The sequence below is a fragment of the Pelodiscus sinensis genome, chromosome 18 (assembly GCF_052426305.1).
Source record: "Pelodiscus sinensis isolate ZL-2025 chromosome 18, ASM5242630v1, whole genome shotgun sequence".
NCBI classification, from domain to species: Eukaryota; Metazoa; Chordata; order Testudines; family Trionychidae; genus Pelodiscus; species Pelodiscus sinensis.
In genome coordinates this window covers 12,561,713-12,581,255 of record NC_143069.1, presented here as the reverse complement: position 1 = coordinate 12,581,255, position 19,543 = coordinate 12,561,713, and the positions used below count along the sequence as shown (strand labels likewise).

At 44.5% G+C, this 19,543-nt stretch overlaps 1 protein-coding gene across 3 annotated transcripts; it reads right to left on the bottom strand.

Moving 5' to 3' along the window:
* Positions 1-582: 582 nt before the first annotated feature.
* LOC106732819 (uncharacterized) lies at positions 583-19,519 on the bottom strand. Of its 3 annotated transcripts, XM_075914250.2 has the most exons (11): positions 19,383-19,519; positions 12,277-12,459; positions 10,569-10,619; positions 9,701-9,991; positions 8,658-8,702; positions 6,823-6,924; positions 5,539-5,563; positions 3,917-3,969; positions 2,925-2,953; positions 2,083-2,194; positions 584-1,090 (listed from the first exon to the last, which is right to left on the bottom strand). In XM_075914250.2, exons 2-11 carry the CDS (start codon positions 12,305-12,307, stop codon positions 1,074-1,076), a joined length of 756 nt encoding a protein of 251 aa, XP_075770365.2. In that variant the 5' UTR covers positions 12,308-12,459; positions 19,383-19,519; the 3' UTR covers positions 584-1,073. The 3 variants fall into 3 exon arrangements, with proteins under 3 accessions (XP_075770367.2, XP_075770365.2, XP_014435024.3); XM_075914252.2 differs by lacking the exons at positions 12,277-12,459; positions 19,383-19,519 and adding an exon at positions 11,305-12,249 and having other exon boundaries at positions 583-1,090; XM_014579538.4 differs by lacking the exons at positions 12,277-12,459; positions 19,383-19,519 and adding an exon at positions 11,349-12,249.
* Positions 19,520-19,543: the final 24 nt, after the last annotated feature.

Below are 19,543 nucleotides of genomic sequence, written 5' to 3'. Positions count from 1 at the left end.
CCCTTTAGGCCTCCTCTATTCTCCTCTGTTGAGCATGTATTAATATTCTTTCTGTCTCTGAGCCAGTTTCTGCCCCATGACAGAATTTTGCCCCTCAGCCAGTGAGGCAGCTAGTAAATTTTTGAGTGGGATAGTAAATTAGCTGAAAAAAAATCATCTTGGGGCACTGACACTATTCGTGAATTTGAATTAAATGTGGCAAATAGATTTTGGCTAAAAAATAGGTTTATATTAGAAAAGTAAAAAGTTTGTTTTGAACATTTTGAAATAAAATATGATTGCATTTTGAACTTTCAGTATATTTATTTTTCAAGGGCAGAAAAACACTCAAAAACAAAATTAAATGATACCTCAAAATGAAAACAAAACAAAAACAACAAAAATAACCTTTCCTTAAAGGGTTTAGTTTCTGATTTTTCATTTTGTAAAGCTTAAAGTGTTTTCAGTACAAAATAAAATGACAACAAAAACTACTCTTTTTTTTGTTTTTGTTTTGGTGAAAACCAAACAAAACAAAATCAGTTTTGCTTCAAAATTTACTAATTTTTTATTTTATTGAAAATCTCAATTTGTTGATTATCTCTATATACATTACTACACAAAACTTGTTTTTCTTTTTCAATTTTATTTTATTTTGCATATATTGAAAAAAGGAAATGTATATTAATAGTTGAATAGAGATTAAAGATAACAAAAAGAACATACTGAGTCCTATGATCAAATAGCAAAGTGAACTCTTTCACACATAACAGCCCAGCATACGTGTACAAAAATCTAATGATGATTTATAATACATCATCATCATCTATTTATATCAAACTCACATTTTCCCTTTGCACACAAGAAACTTTTCTGAAATTGACATATTGCCTCATCCTCAGTTAAGAAATGAAGTAGGTTAAATTCATGTTTCTCTTTATTTCTCTCTTCAGAATCAAAAAGTTCTACATATTTCCAGGTATCTGAAATGTTTCATCATTATGTGAGTGTCCTCTTTTGCTGGTTCTCAGACACTGAAATCAGTCTTTGAAAATGCTAAGCTGAGATGTTTTTCTTCCAACAGCCTGCACCTCTCATGATATGTACATGTCTATAGGAAAATGAGAAGGAAACATGGAAAACTTTTACACACCTGCAGATCTCACATCAGTGATCCCCCAAAGAATTTCACCCTGTCCCAAACAAAGCACACCACTAATCGAAGTGAAGATTGCTGAGAAAGACATGATTTGTACAATCTGTATTCCAGAGACAGTATATAAATATTACAGGCTAAATTGTGACTTGGACTAAACACGGGAATAGGGGATGAGATGGATTCTGATGCCTCCAGTGTTTGCCTGGAGGTGGGTTCCAAGCAGGCAGAAATGAGGGAGAAACAATGCCATTCATTCAGCTCAATGGATGGAGAACTTGATGGGGCCCAGGGTGATTGGGACGCCCCCATAGAAAGCAAAGGAGAGCATTTATGGTAGATGCAGGGGTGCCCCTTCTTAACCCACTGGCTCTGTCCACCTATTGGCCAGCTGGGGATAGAGGGAAGCTGATTGGTCCCTTGCTGCCGGCTTTGATTCATTTAAGCCCTATCTTGGGGCACGTGGAGTTTCTTTTGGCTGCTTTTCAACAGCCACTGGCACGCGGTGTCTCCCATAATGGTAGTTTCAGAGCTGTATTTTTCCAGTACTAAGGGTTGGACCAGTGGCCTGTGTAAGTGTCAGGAAAAATATTTCTTCATGTTTGGGTCAAATTAGCAGAGACCTGGTGGGATTTTTGCCTTCCTCTGAGCACCTAGGAGGCACAGTTCAGTTAAGTAGGAATGGGATTTAGTAATTTTAAGAGGGATAAGGGATCTTTTGGAAAAGGCTTTATTTTCCGAAAGATCCGCATCTAGACTGGTGCTTTTTTCCAGCAAAGCTCCGAGCTGGAAAAAAGCGGCAGCCATTTTTATGCTAATGAAGTGGGGGAGATTTAAATCCCCGCTTCATTTGCAATTGCAATATGTCTAATTTGCATCCCTTTTACGAAAAAGGGATGCAGTCTAGACTCAGCCACTCTGTTTCTTGAGTTGGGTGCATCACTTACTGTTCTCATATAGGTGAAAGGCAGACTTGTACTTCTGTTCAGAGCGATGAGAAGAACGAGGCACATCCTCTATGTCCAGATTTTGATAGATTGGATCTGGGGCTTCTTTGTCCTTTAAATAAATGGGGGCATGTTAAATTGGGTGAAAAAAGTGCCATTTTCAGGCTGAAATGCTGTCAGAAAGCTGATTTAGAAGCACGGTCATGTAACCTTGATCAAACATCCATCCCCATTATTAAATGTCAGGGGGGATTTAGTTAATTGATTACACGGAGTGAAATACTGGCTTCACTGAAGTCAATGGCAAAACTGCATCATGACTTTCACTTGAAATCTGAGTACAGGCAGTCCCCGACTTACGCGGATCCGACTTATGTCGGATCCGCACTTACGAACGGGGCTTTCTCGCCCCGGAGCACACAGGCAGCGGTCAGCCACCTCGACCTCCGGGGCGAGAAAAGCTGCTCCCGGTGCCCCTGGTCTGCTGGGGACCATCTCCAGCAGACCAGGGGCATCGGGAGCAAAGCCGCAGCCCCGGCGGGTTTGCTCGCAGTGCCCCTGGTCTGCTGGAGACGGTTTTTGACCATTTTTTACCGTTTTAATTTGGAGTATACTTTCTCAAATAAAAATCTGTTTCACAAACTCGCTATCTGTAATTATGTACCTTTACAGTCCCTAAAAGCTCTGATCACAGCTGGGACCATGAAGTTTTACCATAGTAGAAACAATAATTTATTAGGAATGTGTTAAAGAAAATACATTTAAACAGGAAATTTATTGCTATGTAATACGTCAGACTCATAGTATATGTTATAGCTTAACACCACATCGTAATCACTTACCAAGCCATGAGACTCTCCAAAATTGTTATCTGTAAAAAAGAGGTCACATCTATAATAGTTGTTGTTAACATTGTTTCCGATAAGATTTTTCTCCCAGGAATGTAAAAAGTGTATTTGTGACTTTACAATATAGATTTAACTGGAGTGTCAGCAAATGTAAGGCCAGGTTTACACTTGGCCTGAGATCGAGGCTCTAGAGATCAATCTTCTGGGGTTTGATTTAGTGGGTCTAATAAAGACCCACTATATCTATGGCTGATGGTGCTCCCATTGACCCAAGTACTCCTTGGGGTCATAAGGAGTAAGGGAAGTCGATGGGAGAGTTTCTTCTGCTGACTTCCTGCAGGGGATGCTGCAGAATTTTGACTTAAGGTACGTCGACTACAGCTACCCTATTCTCATAGCAGAAGTTGCATATTTTAACGTTGATTCTCTCATGTAGTATAGACCTGGCCTATAGGCACGGTATAGTTCCAAAAAGATTTTTTTAAAATATTTAAACTCATAGTTGATTACTGAAATTAACTTGTTATGATAGATAATTGGAGGAGGACCTGATTTGTGCTAGATGCATATTCAGGTAGATCTGCTTCTGAAATCTGTTATAATCAATGTAGATTTAAAATGCCAGTGTGGTCCAAACAACTACTCACTACAGTCAGAGTCAAGAGGCCTGGGATTATTCATGGTTCCTCCACTAAGGTGCTAATAGAGAGCAAAATAGGATGTCATGTTTCCTAATCAGGCATTAGATACCGTGCTGGTAAATTGGGTGCCTTTGCGGACAGAACCATTGGTAGTTATAAAAATTGTTGAAGATGAAAAATAATTCCAATGGTTATTCTTATACACGCTCTTAACTGACTTTTCACAGATCCTGGCCACTGAATTACTATACACACTTCACAAAACTCCCCTTTCCTCCAAAAACCAAACAGCAAATGCATCTGTTGCTCAGATCAATAAGCGATTAATGTGTCTGATTTCCATACCGGAATACTCATCTTCAGTGACCTTATTGCTCTTCACACGGAGGCTTTGCAACCTAAAAAAGCAAAAGAAAAGTTTCAAAAGTGAACCAGGGAGATGAGTCAAATGTATGGTCTAAAACAGGGGTGGGCAATAATTTCTGCTGGGGAGAGGCGCACTCCAGGATATTGGATAGTGGTCGAGAGTCGCACTCTTTCATAATATTAATGGAGATGCGGGGTGTGGAATGGAGGCTGGGTACAGAAGGGAGCTTGAAGTAAGGGATTAGGGTGCAGGAGAAAGACTGGAGTCTGGGAGGGAGTTGGGATGAAGCAGGTGGTTGTGACCTAGGGCAGGGGACTAGATTCAGGAGGACAGGATGTAGGATATGACCTAGGGTAGGAGGAGATTGAGATCTGGGGAAGGAGATTGGGGTGTCAGATCTGGGAGGGGTATGGGTGAAATAGGGCTACACAGGGTTTGGATATGTTGGGGGGGGGATAGTTGGGGCAGAAGAGGGCTGGGGTCCAGAAGCAGGCTGTGGCCAAGAGACTTACTTGTCAGCTGTCAAAATAATCTGCCTGCCTGCATAGCTTAAAATGTTTCCCAGACAGACAGCCTGCCTGCCTGGCCATGTGCTTCATGAATATTTGAGTCCAGGGAAAGGGGTGTGATTTTTCTAGCTGCCTGTTATTCTAGCAAGCCATTCCCATTGGCTGATTTATGGCAGAAACCGGCCAATGGGAGTGTGCTGGAGGTGGGGTGACTCCTAAAACTTCCCCCCTCCTCTCCAGTTTCAAAACAAAAACAGAGCCCTGCAGCTGTGTTTCTGCACAGTGCATGGGCCTGAGGGGCTGCCGGGAAAGTTGGGGAGCCTGCTTGGTGGGCCAAATCCAGCCCACGGGCTGAGGCCTGCTATAAATAAGAGCTAGGCCTGGATCAAAATCCTGAAATTCATGTAGCCTGAACAAAGAGGTGGTGGAGGGTTGGAAGCCAAAACTCTATTCACACCTGAGCCACACAAAGGGTGTATCTAGACTACACTAGACTTTTGAAAGAGGATATGCAAATTCTGCGGGAATTTCCATATCTTCTCTTGAGTTCACTTTCAAAAGTGAAAGTAATGAAGATGCAGTTTTGTTGGTGAACCCTCCCGTTGGTTGACAAGCCTCATAAACCTCATTTTTTTAAGGAAAAGCACCTTAATTACTTTCACTTGAAAGTGCCGCTTTTGAAAGTGAGCTTGAAATTCCATGGGAATTTGCATATCCTCTTTCAGAAGTCTAGCGTAGTTTAGATACCCTTAAGTAGTCCCTATCTCAGCAATATATTCATCATTTTTTGAGGAGTATAGGATCTGACAAAAAAGCTCCCCGCTGTAAGCAGAACCGTGGCAGAACTGTGGCTAGACTTTACTTTCACTTTTGAAAGGGTGCTTGATTGGCACAGCACCCCAACGTGAGTATGCAAATGAAGCCTGGGATATTGAAATCCAGGGCTCATTTGCACTTTTGAAGTGCCTAATCTACATCCCTCTGTTGGCAGAGGGGTGTAGTTTAGACACAGCCAAGAAGGTGACATATTGCGTGAGAGTAATCTTGCTCTGTCTGTGACGTGAGAGGTGATGGATTGCCCCCATGCTTACCTTTCTTGTTTCTTTTTAATTACAACTGGAAAAATAGGAAAAAAGTTTTAGAGAAAAACACCTTACCTCTAGCCATGATGTCAGCATGAGGGAGAGGAAATAAACAAACTACTTAAAGGATAAAGCCAGGGATTTGTTTCTGCAGTTCTGTTAAGATTTAGGTTAGGGGTTAGAGCTATGCAAAAGTACAGTGTTCATCAGAGCTGATACAAAAATGGAGCAAAATTCACTTTTAGACTTTGTCTTTGGGTCTTTTGTTAAATATAAAACTTTGAATTTCCTATAAGTTGATCTGGCAATAAAATTTTAAAATCAAGAAAAATGATTGGTGAATGTTTTCTAGTTTATGTTTCAAATGCCAAAATGTAGATTTTAATCCAAATTTTGAAATTTGAAAAATAGTAATCAGCTTTCAAATTCAAAATAGTGGTGCTATTTCAGGATAATGTCCATTATCCTGAAATTGCATTCTGCGCTGTCTACACAAGAAACCCGTTATTTTGAAATATATTTGAAATAACGGTCATACAGCTTCCTGTAAACCTCATTTCATGAGGAATAAAGATGACGTCAGAACAGTGCTCCATTTCAAAATTTATCACGGTGTAGACAGCACTATATTTCAAAATAGGCTATCTCAAAATAAGCTATGTAATTTGCATAGCTCAAATTGCGTTGCTTATTTCCAGCTTCATGCGACTGTGTAGAGATACCCTCAGAATCAGTGATCAAATCCAACAAGCTGTGAGTCATATAGTTTTGGTCTCAGATCATGCAGATCTCATAAAATCAGCTGTTCTTGCAAGATTTTTTCCATGTCAAGTCAAATCCAAATCAGACTCAGAAAATACATCTCAAACCAAAACTGTAGGCGCAAGTTATGATGAAGGGGTGATCAATTGTTCTCCATGTCCTTCAAGGTAGGACATAAAGTAATTATCTTAATTTGCAGCAAGGGAGGTCTAAGGTTAAGTAGTAGGTAAGGAGTGGAAACCCCTTTATAGGAGTATTTTGAGGACAGATTAGACAAATATCAGCCAGATTTCCAAAGTCCTGGCTAGATGATCTCTGAGGTCCTTTCCAGGCCCATGATTCTAAGTTCAGACCTCATGTTTTACACCCATTTTCCCCTATTCATCTTCACATGAGTTCACATGTCAGGTTCAGATTTTCTATACAGCAATTATTTAAATGTTATTCTCATCAGGTTCCCCATGTGAGGTGGTAATTTTTCATTTATACCTGTTCCTTTGTGAACAATGTGAGCTCTCCATATATACATACCTTTCTTCTTTTTAAGATAATACACCAGGGGCACAAGAAGGAACAAAACCACACCCACCGAAGCAGAAACTGTAATTATCAAGATTGTGATGTTTTCCTGTTCTAGAAAATGAAAAAAACCATGGATAGTCACAGTGCATTAAGGTAGGTCTACACTGCAACACTTTTCTGAAATAACTAGTGCTATTCTGAAATAACTCAGTTTGTGTCTACACAGCAGGCAGTTATTTCGAAATAGTATCAAAATACCATCAAGCTAGAGGACTTCTTACTCCAACTCCTGTGACCCTCATTGTACAAGGAGTAAGGGAAGTCAGAGGAAGAGAGCTCTATTTCCAAATATGTGCTGTGTAGACGCTCCCTATTTTAAAATAAGCTACACAATTGACATAGCTCAATTTGTGTAGCTTATTTCTAGTTAAACCCTGCTGTGTAGCACACCGTTAGAAAACAGGGGAGAGGTAGTCCTGGGAAAACTTGATCAAGAGGTGCACATTTTTAACAGAAAGGTTCATTATCACTAGAACTGTTTGCCAAGGGTCATGGTTGATGGACCATCACCAGCAATTTTTAGATTAAGATGGGACGCTTTCCTATAAGATTAGCTCCAGTACAAAGAGCAATTCATTCAAAGAGGTCCTATGGCTGGTATTACACAGAAGGTAAGAGGAGATGATCACAATGGTTCCTTCTGGACTTACATAAGAGGGGGTATGTCTACACTACCCTCCTAGTTCGAACTAGCGGGGTAATGTAGGCATACCGCACTTGCAAATGAAGCCCGGGATTTGAATTTCCCGGGCTTCATTTGCATAAGCGGGGAGCCGCCATTTTTAAATCCCTGCTGGTTCGAACCCCGTGTAGCGCGGCTACACGGGGCTCGAACTAGGTAGTTCGGACTAGGATTACTATTCCGAACTACCGGTACACCTCGTTCCATGAACTAGCGGGGTAGTGTAGACATACCCAGGGAGGGTAGGTTGGTCCTGAGGGTAACCAGTGGATGGGGCAGCCGAGACCAGGGTTAACCTCAGCCAGACAAAAGCTTTCTCTGTGACCTTGTGAAAGTCACAGAATGTACTTTGGGCCTCACATTCCTGTCTGTAAAATGGGGACAATATCTCCCTACTTCATAGGGAAAGAAGTCCAAGATGGGAGAAGAGCAGTAGACACAACATCTGTTCTGACTTAGGGTGACAACCCACTATGCACCAGATCATCCAAATGGGGCTTATTAAGTGACATATAGGGAAAACCCTCCTTTTAATATTCAAGAAAGTGAAAAGTAAGTGAAGAGAAAGAAACATGCCACACAGGACCTAGCTGCATTGCAGAGCCTAGGCCGGCACAGCTATGCTGGCAGGAATTCCGGGGGGGATACAGGGTGACAGAATAACAAGGTGGGAGAAGTAATATATTTAATACGACCAGCTGCTGTTGAGAGGAAGACAAGCTTTGCAGACACCAAGGTCTCTCTCAGCAACAGAAATTGGCCCAATAAAGGCTATTACCTTGCTCTCCTTGTCTTTCTAATATTCAGGGACCCACGTAGCTAACAATGCACTAAATGCTGACAGAAGCCATTCTTCTCCTGGTGTAGTTACACCACTTCCTGGAAAGACAGCCTGACACGAGCATGCTTTTGTGGATGTAGTTGCATCTACACCAGGGTTCACCAGCATAACAATATCGACTGGGCTGTGTGAATTTTTTGCTTTCCTAGCTGAGGTGGCTGTGCCGACAGACCTTTGTAATGTCGACAGCCCCAGAACAAGCTTCTGCCCCTTAGCCCACAGACATTACCGAATGCATCATAGCAAATATAAATCTGTTACCTAGAAGAGGTGAATTCTCGGTCGGGCTGCTCCTAGGACTGGCACCTGGGCAGATAGTGCAAACACAGAAAATGGTTGGCATGAGAACAAATGGAGATAAAGGGGCCAAGAACAAATTCAGGCTGGGAATGTGGAGATGGTTTCTAAACATCAGAGGAGGGAGCTTCTCAGTGAGTGTGTGTGTGTGTATGGAGGGGTGGGGTAAAGGGGAAGCAAACACAGTAGCTGGTTTGAAGACAGAGCTTGATAAGCTCATGGAGGAGACAATAAGATGGGGGCACCTGCAATAGCAAGAGCTGGATTTGCTAAGGAAGGAGCCTCCTTCCCGTCCTGTGCACCCCCATGTTCCTATGAGTGACCCTCTTTGGAAATGCTGAGCCAGCCCCTTAACCCTCTTCTTATCTCAGTGGGAGTGTTTCCAGATGAGACAGAGGAACTGAAGAAACGTTCTGTCACCTCAGGCCCTATTAACGTTACGCTGGATTTCCCACAGGGCTCAGGGCAACAGGGGAAACTGCCCTCTTGGTTGAGGAGAGTCATTTCAAAACCACACATGATAATAAGTGGCCTGTTCACCGAAAGACTTCACCACTCTGGGGGCAGACTGATTGCTTACCAGTCTCCATGTTACCAAAGGCTTTCCCTAACCTGCCACATTTGCTACCTGTTTGAGCTGCTCACATATTTTTTCCCTGAGAAAAGTTTTTCTTTATAAAAATGCCTTTGTGAACAAACTAAAAATTGAAAAAACAGAAGCAAATTATTTCTTTGTTCTCCAATGAATATTTGAGCAATCATGTTTGAGCTTTGGTAAAAATGGATCTTGTTTGGTAAAAAATGATACGGAAACCCAGAAACGTGACCCACAAAATATTTGATTTCTATTTGTTTTTGAAAAAAAAAACCCTGGAGAAGTTTCAAGGGAAATTTTGAAAGAACTGAAAAGTATTCAATTCACAGTTTTGTGGCTGAAACCATTTTAAATTCTGATAACAAATGAGTGCAATGTTTTATCCTTCAAGTAATTAGCACTGCCTTCTTACCTTTAACCTTCAAGTATTGAGTGACACTTTGCTGAGAATGTGACACCTGGTCATCGTCATTTCTGTAAATGTATCCACAGGAAATATTGCCTGAGCTGCCAGTTACTCTGTAAGCTAAATCATAAGAGAATTTTCCCCTCCTGGCTTGCAGCCTTGAAATTTCCAGCCCATCTTTGCAAAAGAAAATAATGGTGACAGAGGCTCCGGTAGGGATGAAGCATCTCCCGCTAACAGTGTCCCCCTCCTTAGCAGAGGTCGTTCCCAGAAACATCTCAGCAGCAGGGAGTGGGCCTGGAAAAAGAAAAACTCAGTGACTCTTCCTGCTTACATGGTTCTTTCTCACATAACCAAGAGCCCACTGGCATGAGTGAGTGCAGGATCAGACCCAGCTAGAATTAATAGACTAATTGTCAGAGAGAACATTTTAGACTGAGATTGTCACAGGAGCTCAAAGCACTTAAATTGCCTTCAGACTGCAAACTGAGGGAGCCAGACAACCACCCAAGGTCCCTTTAATGGGTTTTCCTCTGATAGCGGGGAAGGGGCTGGGTTCTGTGACCCAAAAGGATCTTTCCAGTCCTATGTCCAATATCACAAACTACAGATCAGGCTGTTAGATTCTTTAGGAAATGCAATCTTCTGTTGTTGCTTTAGTTCCTGATCCTGCAATGAGCTATACAGGGGCAGCCTTCTGCACCCATGTGGGGTCCACTGACATTAATGGGACCCCATGAACTTCATAGAGATCACTGCAGTATCTGGAGATTACCTGCCCCTTAGTCAAATATTACTCTCACGCTAGAGAAATGTCATTGAGGTCAATGTAGTTTCCTTCGTTGGTTTTACTTCTGCAGCTGCTTTCACTCACCAGAAGAGGTGCATCTGGAATCCTGCCATTGCTGCGAGGCAACACTCAGTGCTGGGGAAAAAGCAAATGTATTTTAGGGAAAGGAAATGAAACACAAGAAGAAACATTTCATTCTATTTTACAAGGTAGAATGTCCCTGCAGTACAAATGAAATAACGTTTATGCATTAAACTGAGATTCACTAAAAGAGATTTCACCCCATTCTTTAAGAAGTGTTGATATTAAACCATATCTAGAATTAGCCACATTTGATACTTGTTGATCTTTTCAATTAAAAGTTCAGGCTTGTTTTTGTTTTTTTAGGAAGAGAAAGGCAGCAAATTTCTCATGATAATGTCCAGTAAGTTAATCATATTGTCATGTCATCTAAAAAATAATTTAATTGGATAAAAAGAAAGGTGAGAGTGATCCAGATATGTAAGCACTTAGGGCTGCTTGAAAAATGCCCATCAAAACCATTCGGTGGAAAATTGGGATTTTAGCTCAATGCAATTTTCTGCTCCCACTTCATGGGCTCTTTGCATTCCAGAGCAATGTAAAGGAGTATTAGGGTAAAGGAGAATTGGGCCCGAGTCTGCTCTCTCCCCCAGCATTTCTGCTCTAGTTTAATTGCACTTGGGCCCGATCCTTTATCACCCTGCACCTGGTGGAGTTCCAGTCCCAAGTCGGTGTAGATGATCCTACAAAGGGCTGAGGGAGCTGGGGGTGAAGGAGAGGGGAACAAGCTGAAACTCACCAAAGCTCCGCACACACAACACAGCCGAGAATCAGGCTACTCACAGAGGAGATGGAGACACAGCGCGAGAAGCCCTGCGAGATTCGCCATCCGCTGCCCCGCCCGAGAACTCTGGAGTGGTCTCTGCTCCCTGTAGCAGAGCCTCTGTCCGGCTCTGGCTTCCCCAGAGTATCACGATGTGGAGAAAGTGCAGCTGTTCTGAGCCCAGCCCTGACCCTCCTCTGCCCTTCCGGTCATGGGGGGATTAGATGCACGTCAGCTCTCTGCTCTGCACCTCCTTCTTCTTCTGGAGGCTAGTGTAGCTCAGCAGCAGCCTTTCCACCCTGCTCCTTTCAGTAGGTGCAAAAACCCACAGCTTCTTCCCACACTGACCTCTCTCCCGCTCCATGGGGTGAGGCCGTGGGGACGCTGCAGGCCTGAGCTCTGAGCCTGCGCTTGCATAGAACCACTTGGAAGGTGGATGAGCAGTCTCTGAACCCCTCTCTGGTCTGGGTGGCTGTGGTGGGAGCTCTCCACGGACAGGCCATTTCCACACCTTTAGGGTTTCAATCGCTTCAGTTGCTCTCTTCTCAGGTGACCCATGCTGCTGCTGGCCTAGACGGACCGCGGCCTACTTCCCCCACTCAGACTAAGAACAGTGAGACGCTTACTGCCGTTCACCCCATGAGACTCAACATGGATTTTCCCACACATGATGGCTTTGCTGGTGCACCCATGGGGAAAAAGTAATGGGTTCAAGCCCTGGCAGCGACTCACCCATCAGTAATGCTCCAAGAATTTGATTCCAAAGCCCAGCACTGTACTGAGCCTCGGGTGTAACCAGGCTGAATTGCCCTTAGTTAGTAAGAACCCCTTTGTGAACATAGAGGAGAATCACTTTTAAAAACAGAAGGGAAAAGTTAGGGCCTGATGCATGGTTCAGTGGGAGCTTTGCTGCAGGGCAGGCAGCAGACATGAGCCCTCTGCACTTACCTGAAAAGGAGATTATGCTGACACATGTCATGACTCAAGAGGTGGATTTTCAGGATGTAGATCATTCGTGAGCATGCTCAGTCAGTTGGGCCAGGGACGCTCTCAGCATTTCCCAGTGGCTTGCAAGAGTGGGCCAGCCACTGCAGTAACAATGGTGTAACACCAACAACTGTTTTCAGGTATCTAAAAGGGTGTTATAAGGAGGAGGGAGAAAAATTGTTCTGGGCTTCTGAGGAGAGGACAAGAAACAAGGGTATGTCTACACTACCACCCTAGTTCGAACTAGGGTGGTTAATGTAGTCAATCGAAGTTGCAAATGAAGCCCGGGATTTAAATATCCCGGGCTTCATTTACATCTTGCCGGGCGCCGCCATTTTTAAATCCCCGGTAGTTCGGACTCCGTGCCCGCGGCTACACGCGGCACGGAGTAGGTAGTTCGAATTAGGCTTTCTAATTTGAACTACCGTTACACCTCGTTCCAGGAAAGCCTAATTCGAACTACCTACTCCGTTCCGCGTGTAGCCGCGGGCACGGAGTCCGAACTACCGGGGATTTAAAAATGGCGGCGCCCGGCAAGATGCAAATGAAGCCCGGGATATTTAAATCCCGGACTTCATTTGCAACTTCGATTGACTACATTAACCACCCTAGTTCAAACTAGGGTGGTAGTGTAGACATACCCCAATTGGTTTAAACTGCAGCAAGGGAGGTTTAGGTTGGACATTAAGAAAAACTTCCTAACTGTCAGGGTGGTTAAACACGGGAATAAATTACCTAGGGATGCTGTGGAACCTCCATCACGGAGATATTTAAGAGCAGCTTAGACAAACAACTGCTAGGAATGATCTAGATGGATACTTGGTACTGCCAGGACTACCAAGGACTGGACTTTACGACCTCTTGAGGTTCCTTCCAGTTCTATGATTTTATGAAGTTACCCTTGCCTTTGCCTGGGTACTTCAGAGCAGGGGGCCGGTGTGGGGGGTGTGCAGGAGTCAGGATAAGACCTGGGGATGTAGGGAGCTCAGAGAAGGAGGCTAGAGTAGTTGGAGGGTTTGAGAGTGAGGGTTGGGAAGTGAAGAGGGGATCATGGAAAGGAGTGGGGGGTGCAGGATTCAAGGCAGGAAGTGGAAAGGGGCTCAGTGTAGTGGGTGAGAGTGTCCACTGGCTTCTCCCCAGGTGGGGGAGAGCAGCCCAGGGCAGCGGGGACTGTGCACCCTGCCCCGCTGGCTTGTCCCTGGTGGCTAGCAGGGGCTCTCTCCCCACTGGTCCAGCTTAAGGTGGGAGGGGCTCTCTCCCTCCCCCTTAGCACCTCCCGTATATTAATTGTGGACCTAACAGTGTAATGTGGGAACCAAAACTTTTGCATTTCCTGACAGCTGAATGCTTGCAGCTGTTGCCGTAACATCGCTGCTAGTTCTTTATTTGGCTGATCAAGATGATGAGATTCAGTCTAACCCCTTTTCCTGTAACCTCGCCGGGCTCCACCACAGCGCTTTCACTGTGGCTTCCCCCTAGGAGGCTGCCCCGAGAGAGGCCCCATGGGAACCTCTCTCCTGAGAAGCACAGCAGCATTTCCTGGAAGTAGCAGTTGCTCAGAGCTCAATTCACAACAGAGTGACTGGACAGCAAGTGTGAGAAATCAGGCCGAGTGCTGGGGGAGGTAATAGAAACCTATGTGAGACAAAGCTGCTAATATTGAAACAGTTCCTAGCCAATGAGGAGTAACAGAAGGGGAGTTGTGTTATTGTGTAGCTGCAAAAACTAGGAGTCTGGTGGCACTTTGGGGCTTTGGAAATGTCACCCAAGGGAATTAGCTGTGTGGGCTGCTTCCTATTATTCAGTAATAGAAATGTAGCCATGTTAGTCTGGTGTAGCTGAAGCAAAATACAGGACTATGTAGCACTTTAAAGACTAACAAGATGGTTTATTAGATGATGAGCTTTCGTGGGCCAGACCCACTTCTTCAGAAGTTGATCTGAGGAAGTGGGTCTGGCCCACGAAAGCTCATCATCTAATAAACCATCTTGTTAGTCTTTAAAGTGCTACATAGTCCTATTATTCAGGCAGAGTAATGTAGTCATGGGTGTAGCAAAGTGGCACTCATTCAGTTAGCCTCTACCCCTAGATTTTAATGGGAGTTGGGGTGTGTCTACACAGCACAGGTATTCCAAAATAACAATGTGAGCATCTACACAGAAATTCTGTTATTTTGAAATAAATTTGAAATAACAGGTGGCTTATTCTGACTTCTGTAAACTTCATTCCATGAGGAATAACGCCTCTTCTGCAATAGCTATTTTGGAACAGCAGTAGTATGGATGCTCCACTGCTGCTATTTCAAAATAGCTCCTTCCCAGGGCCATTCAAAGTAATTCATCACCAGTGCCTCCTGGGGCTCTAAACTGAGGTAATGCATCCACATGAGGGGATCCTTCTTTGGACTCATTTTGAGGCCTTGCTGTAGTGTAGACGTGCTATTTCGAAATAAGCTATTTCAGAGTACTTCTTCTGGAATAGATTATTTCAAAATAAGCGTGCATACTTTGAATGACTCTGGGGACTAGTTACTTCGAAATAGCAGTGGAGCATCCACACTACTGCTATTTCAAAATAGCAATTTGGAAATAGGCCTTATTCCTTGTAAATTCAGGGGTTATTATTTTGAAATAATTTTGAAATAACGGGCTTGCTGTGTGGACATGCACCTTCTTATTTGAGCTCCCAAAATCCTGAGGAGTATCCAATTTACTGTCTGAAACACTGTGCATTTGTAAATTAATCCACAATCTCTTCTCTGTAGCTTTATTGAGGTCTCTATGATTTCAACATATGTGTGGTAGGCCATTATTTTTCTCAACCATGACTAGGGAACTCGTTCATTCAGATTTCTCCTTAGGTTTTTTTTTTTTTTTGTATTACATGTATTGCTTCCCTCCTTGAAAGCTCAACCTTGAGTTTATTGTGGAGTGCAAAAGGCATCTTTCTACATGAATCATAAAAGCATAGAATCATAAAAGGACTGGAAGGGACCTCGAAAGGCCATTGAATCCTCACAGTAGGACTAAGCACTGTCTAGATCAGTGATTCCCAAAGTTTTTTATGCCAGTGATCAGCAATCCCATTCACAAATGTTTGACAGACTGGGAACATTTTATCTGCATCTTCATTTATTTGCGAATATACAAATAAAATATTACCGGTCCACCTAGCCCCCACCCAGACCCTTGCTTCCCAGTGCATTACACCCTTTGACTTCCCCCCCATCCCTATGCCCCTGCCCTTTGACACTTTAACATCCTACCCCTACAGCCCATGCCAACACCCTCCTGCCCCATGACACCAACCATGCCCTCACCAATCACCCCTTTGCCCCCTCCTCATCCCCACACTCCCCAAAGTGAGGCTGCTGTCCTAGGGAGCGTGGCCATTACCGCCACATAGGCAGGTGGGACAGCCGTTGCTGGCATGTGTGTTCCCTCCTCCTTCATGCCCCTTCCCTCCCCAAGTGCGTCTTTCGCCCTTCATGGGTAGAGGGAGGAGCCCCGGGGGGAGGAGAGAAGGAGGTGTCTCCTGCTTTGCCGCCTCTTGCCACTGCCTCAGCCTCAGCGCTGCAGCTGGCAACAGTGGCTGCATGAATGGGGGGGAGCCTTCTGCTCTGTCTCTGCCACCAGTGGGAGCGGCTATTGGCAGGGTATGCGCCTCCTCCCTTCTTTGCACTCCCTCCTTCCCCAATGTGGAGGGGGGAAGAGGGAGGGAGGTGCCTGCTGCTCCGCCTCCTCCTGCTGCTGCCTGAGCAACCACAGATACCAGAGCTGAGCCACGGGGAACAGCCAGCTGTAGACCAGCGGTTGAGAATCGCGGGTCTAGATCCTCCCTGACAGGTGTCTGTCCAACCTGCTCTTACGTATCTCCAGTGATGGGGATTCCACAGGCCTCCCCAGGCAACTTATTCCAGTGTTTCACCACCCTGCCAGCTAGGAATGGATAATTGGAGGGACCTGCTTGTTTATCTGGGTCGTATGTTAACCCTGCAAGTGACCCATCCCTTAAAACAGACCAGGATATTCCTATATGACTGTCTCATAGCCAGGTTCAGTATGACATTGTACGGAGAGCACCCGGTCTAGTTTTTCACAGGTGGACAGGCCTAAAATGAGTGTCACTTTGGCATTACGATAAACAGGAGCCTGTATGTGGTATTTTTACATTTGGTTCTAGGAATGCACCTCCCTTTCACTGGTATATTCATTCCGGAATATACTTTTATATACAGTTACTTTTATTTTGGTTGGTCTTCCTTTCAGTTGTTCATAATCTTGTTCAAACACAATCATAACCTGAGCTCCTGCAACCAGTCTGAATGGAATACTTGTTTCATTCACTTTTGGAGGCAGAATCCAGTCCCTCTTTTCAGGTTTGCTTGACCCCAGTACATCTGTGTAAAACTTCTCAAACAATTTGTCTTCAGCTGAATGCACTTAACTTTTCTGCACCGGGGAGCCACTGAATTTTGCAAAATAATTATTTTCCATACATTTATGACTCAGTCTCCCAAGAGCTAAACATTGGTTTGGGCCATGGTGTGCTACACACATTTCATATAATTGTCTGTACTCAGTGTGTCTGCTAGCATTTATAGAGGGTGTTTCAACTGTTTGGTTTTATCTTTTATCTTTTCAGACTATCTTCTTTTGTACTTAGTATGGGTATGACTACATTACAGCGCTATTTCAAATTATCTAAATTCGAAATAGTTAATTTGAATTAAGCTAATTTGAAATAATGCATCTATGCAAAAAAGCAATTTTGAAATAGCATTTTGCTATTTTGAAATAGCGCATCCACACTGAGTGGACCCTGAACCAAAGTTAAGGCTGGCCTGAACCAGTGCCGACAGGGCATCAGGTTAGGACTTAGCGTGTGGGGCTGCTGCCTGAGGCTAACTGAGCTCCATGCTTAAAGGGACCCTACCTCCAACCAGGGCAGACAGTTCTCAGGGTTCCCCACTTGCTTGTCTACCTTGATGAGGGACAGCAAAGCAGTCCTGTCTTGGAGTGCCCTGAGTGCCCGCACTAGGGACACCACAGCACTCGGCCACATGGAGCCAGAGCTGCACCTGGGCATGCCAGTGCATCTCGTGGAGTCGTTGCCAAGAGCCTGGTAGCACTTGCTGCAGGCTGCCATCTGGAGGGTTCATCAGGGGGCTGTCAGGATCCAGGAGGCCCTGTGGGAGAGTGTCCACCCCGAGGAGCCCTCAGAGACTCCCCAGTGCTCCCCACCGCGGGATCATGCCCCATTCCTCCCTCACATCTTTCCACTTATCCCTCCCTAGCCCCCCTTACTGATGTCAAATAAAAGACACGTATGTTCAAAAATAGAAACTGGGTTTGCTGAACAAAACTGGGGGGAGGAATGAACCTCTGGGAAGACTGGGAAAAGGAGGTAGAAGAGGGCAAGAGGGAGGGTGGCAGAGGGGAGGGGAAAACCTGGGAGGAAGGAGCTGGAAGGAGGAAGCAAGGGGAAGAAGGGGGAGAGGAAGCTCAGGGCTCAGGGTTGGGGGCCACACCAGACCAACTTGAGTTTCATGCCAACCTGCTCCTGGGTTCATATGTGGCCTTTGGTGGCCAGGCTGGCAGCTATCCATCTAGTGCAGAGATCATGGAGGTTGGAGGCATCTCCCCAAACCTGAATAAAGTCCATGATCTCCACCCTGTCAGGCTCCTAGGAGCTGGCAGACTGCTCCTGGGGAGTGGTGGAGGGCTGGCTGCCAGTGGCTTGCTGGCTCATGTTTTGGGGCCGCTGGGTCAGAGGCTCCGGTGGCCACTGCTAGTTCTGGGCTGGCAGGCTTGAACTGGCACAGGCACTGTGGCCAGGGTGCACCCCTTTAATGGCTCTGGGGCTAGGGGAGAGGAGAGTAAGTTTTCCTAGTTGTGCCCAGAGTGGCCATCCGGGCTCCCTGGGAAGGGCTGGAGGCCCCCTATTTCGAATTAAGTGTCTACACAGCACTTAATTTGAAATAGGCATTTTGAATTTGGCATTACTCCTTGTAGAATGAGGTTTACCAAATTCAAATTAAGGGCTCTGCTATTTCAAATTAAATTTGAAATAACGGTTTGCATGTTAATTTGAAATAACAGCTGTTATTTCAAATTAACTTTGCAGTGTAGACATGCCCTATGTGAATAACTCCTTCTGGTGAATTCACCAGTAAAGTTACAGGTTTCACTGATTCTCCTGTGACATCTTGTTCCATGGTCACATACATTTTTTGCATGCATGTAAAAAAGTGTCTCCCAAAGGTCTCATTGCTTTTTGGCATGCAATGTTCCTCATATTTACTTAACATTTTGATTGGGACCTTCAATAAAATTAAAGGTGTTATAAATATCCATTGTCTCCTCCCCGAAAACATGCAAAAGATGGATGATTTCACTCTATCATTTTTCTCCTAAATACAATTCAAATCTCTGTCAGAGTTTTTTACTTATGTACTGCACCATCGCCTGACAGTCACAGACTATTTGCAGGTTGTGAAATATCCATGTTGACCTTCCTTCCCTTCTTAAGCTTGTCAAGCTGCTATTGTGCTTATAAAACACATTGAAAGGCTTTTGTTTCTCTTCTGTTTGCAGATCCATTTGCTCCCCTTTCCTCTCCTTTCAGTTTCAAACACAGGAGTTAACCTCAAAATGACTGCTGCAGTCTCCTTCTCGTTCCCATAGGATGTCTTGGGGGCCTTGTTCTACTCCAAACCACTGAGTGAGAAAGGAACAAAACTTTTATTAAAAGGAACCAGTGAGTGTCTATGGTGAACTGCTGCGTGCTGCCAGATCGTGTTTTCACCCTCGACTTCCAGGGCATGGCTCGCAATTCCTATGGTCCTTAAGCGGGAGCCTCTTTAAATAATAACCTTGTACAAACACACCTCCACACCTGCTGCCCCTGCAGTGGGAGGGAACAGATTAGGTGAGCTCAGTCTAGCTGCCTTAGCCTTGCAGGTGATCCTTGCCTCCTGATGTGTAGGAAAGTGGGGGGGAAAAGCCACTTTCCTCATTACAAACATTTCATTGAAAAAAGTTTGAAATTTGAACATTTTCACTCACCGTTCTGCTACTCCCATTCAGAGATGTTTTCAAAGCAGTGCATGGTGGTTAGGCTGGTGTTTATATAGGACCTAAAGGGCTGTTTTGCAGAGGGAGAGAGGAGCAATAAATCTACAGCCACACCCAATCCCTTTCCCTACATGGAGAAACTGCTTTCGGTT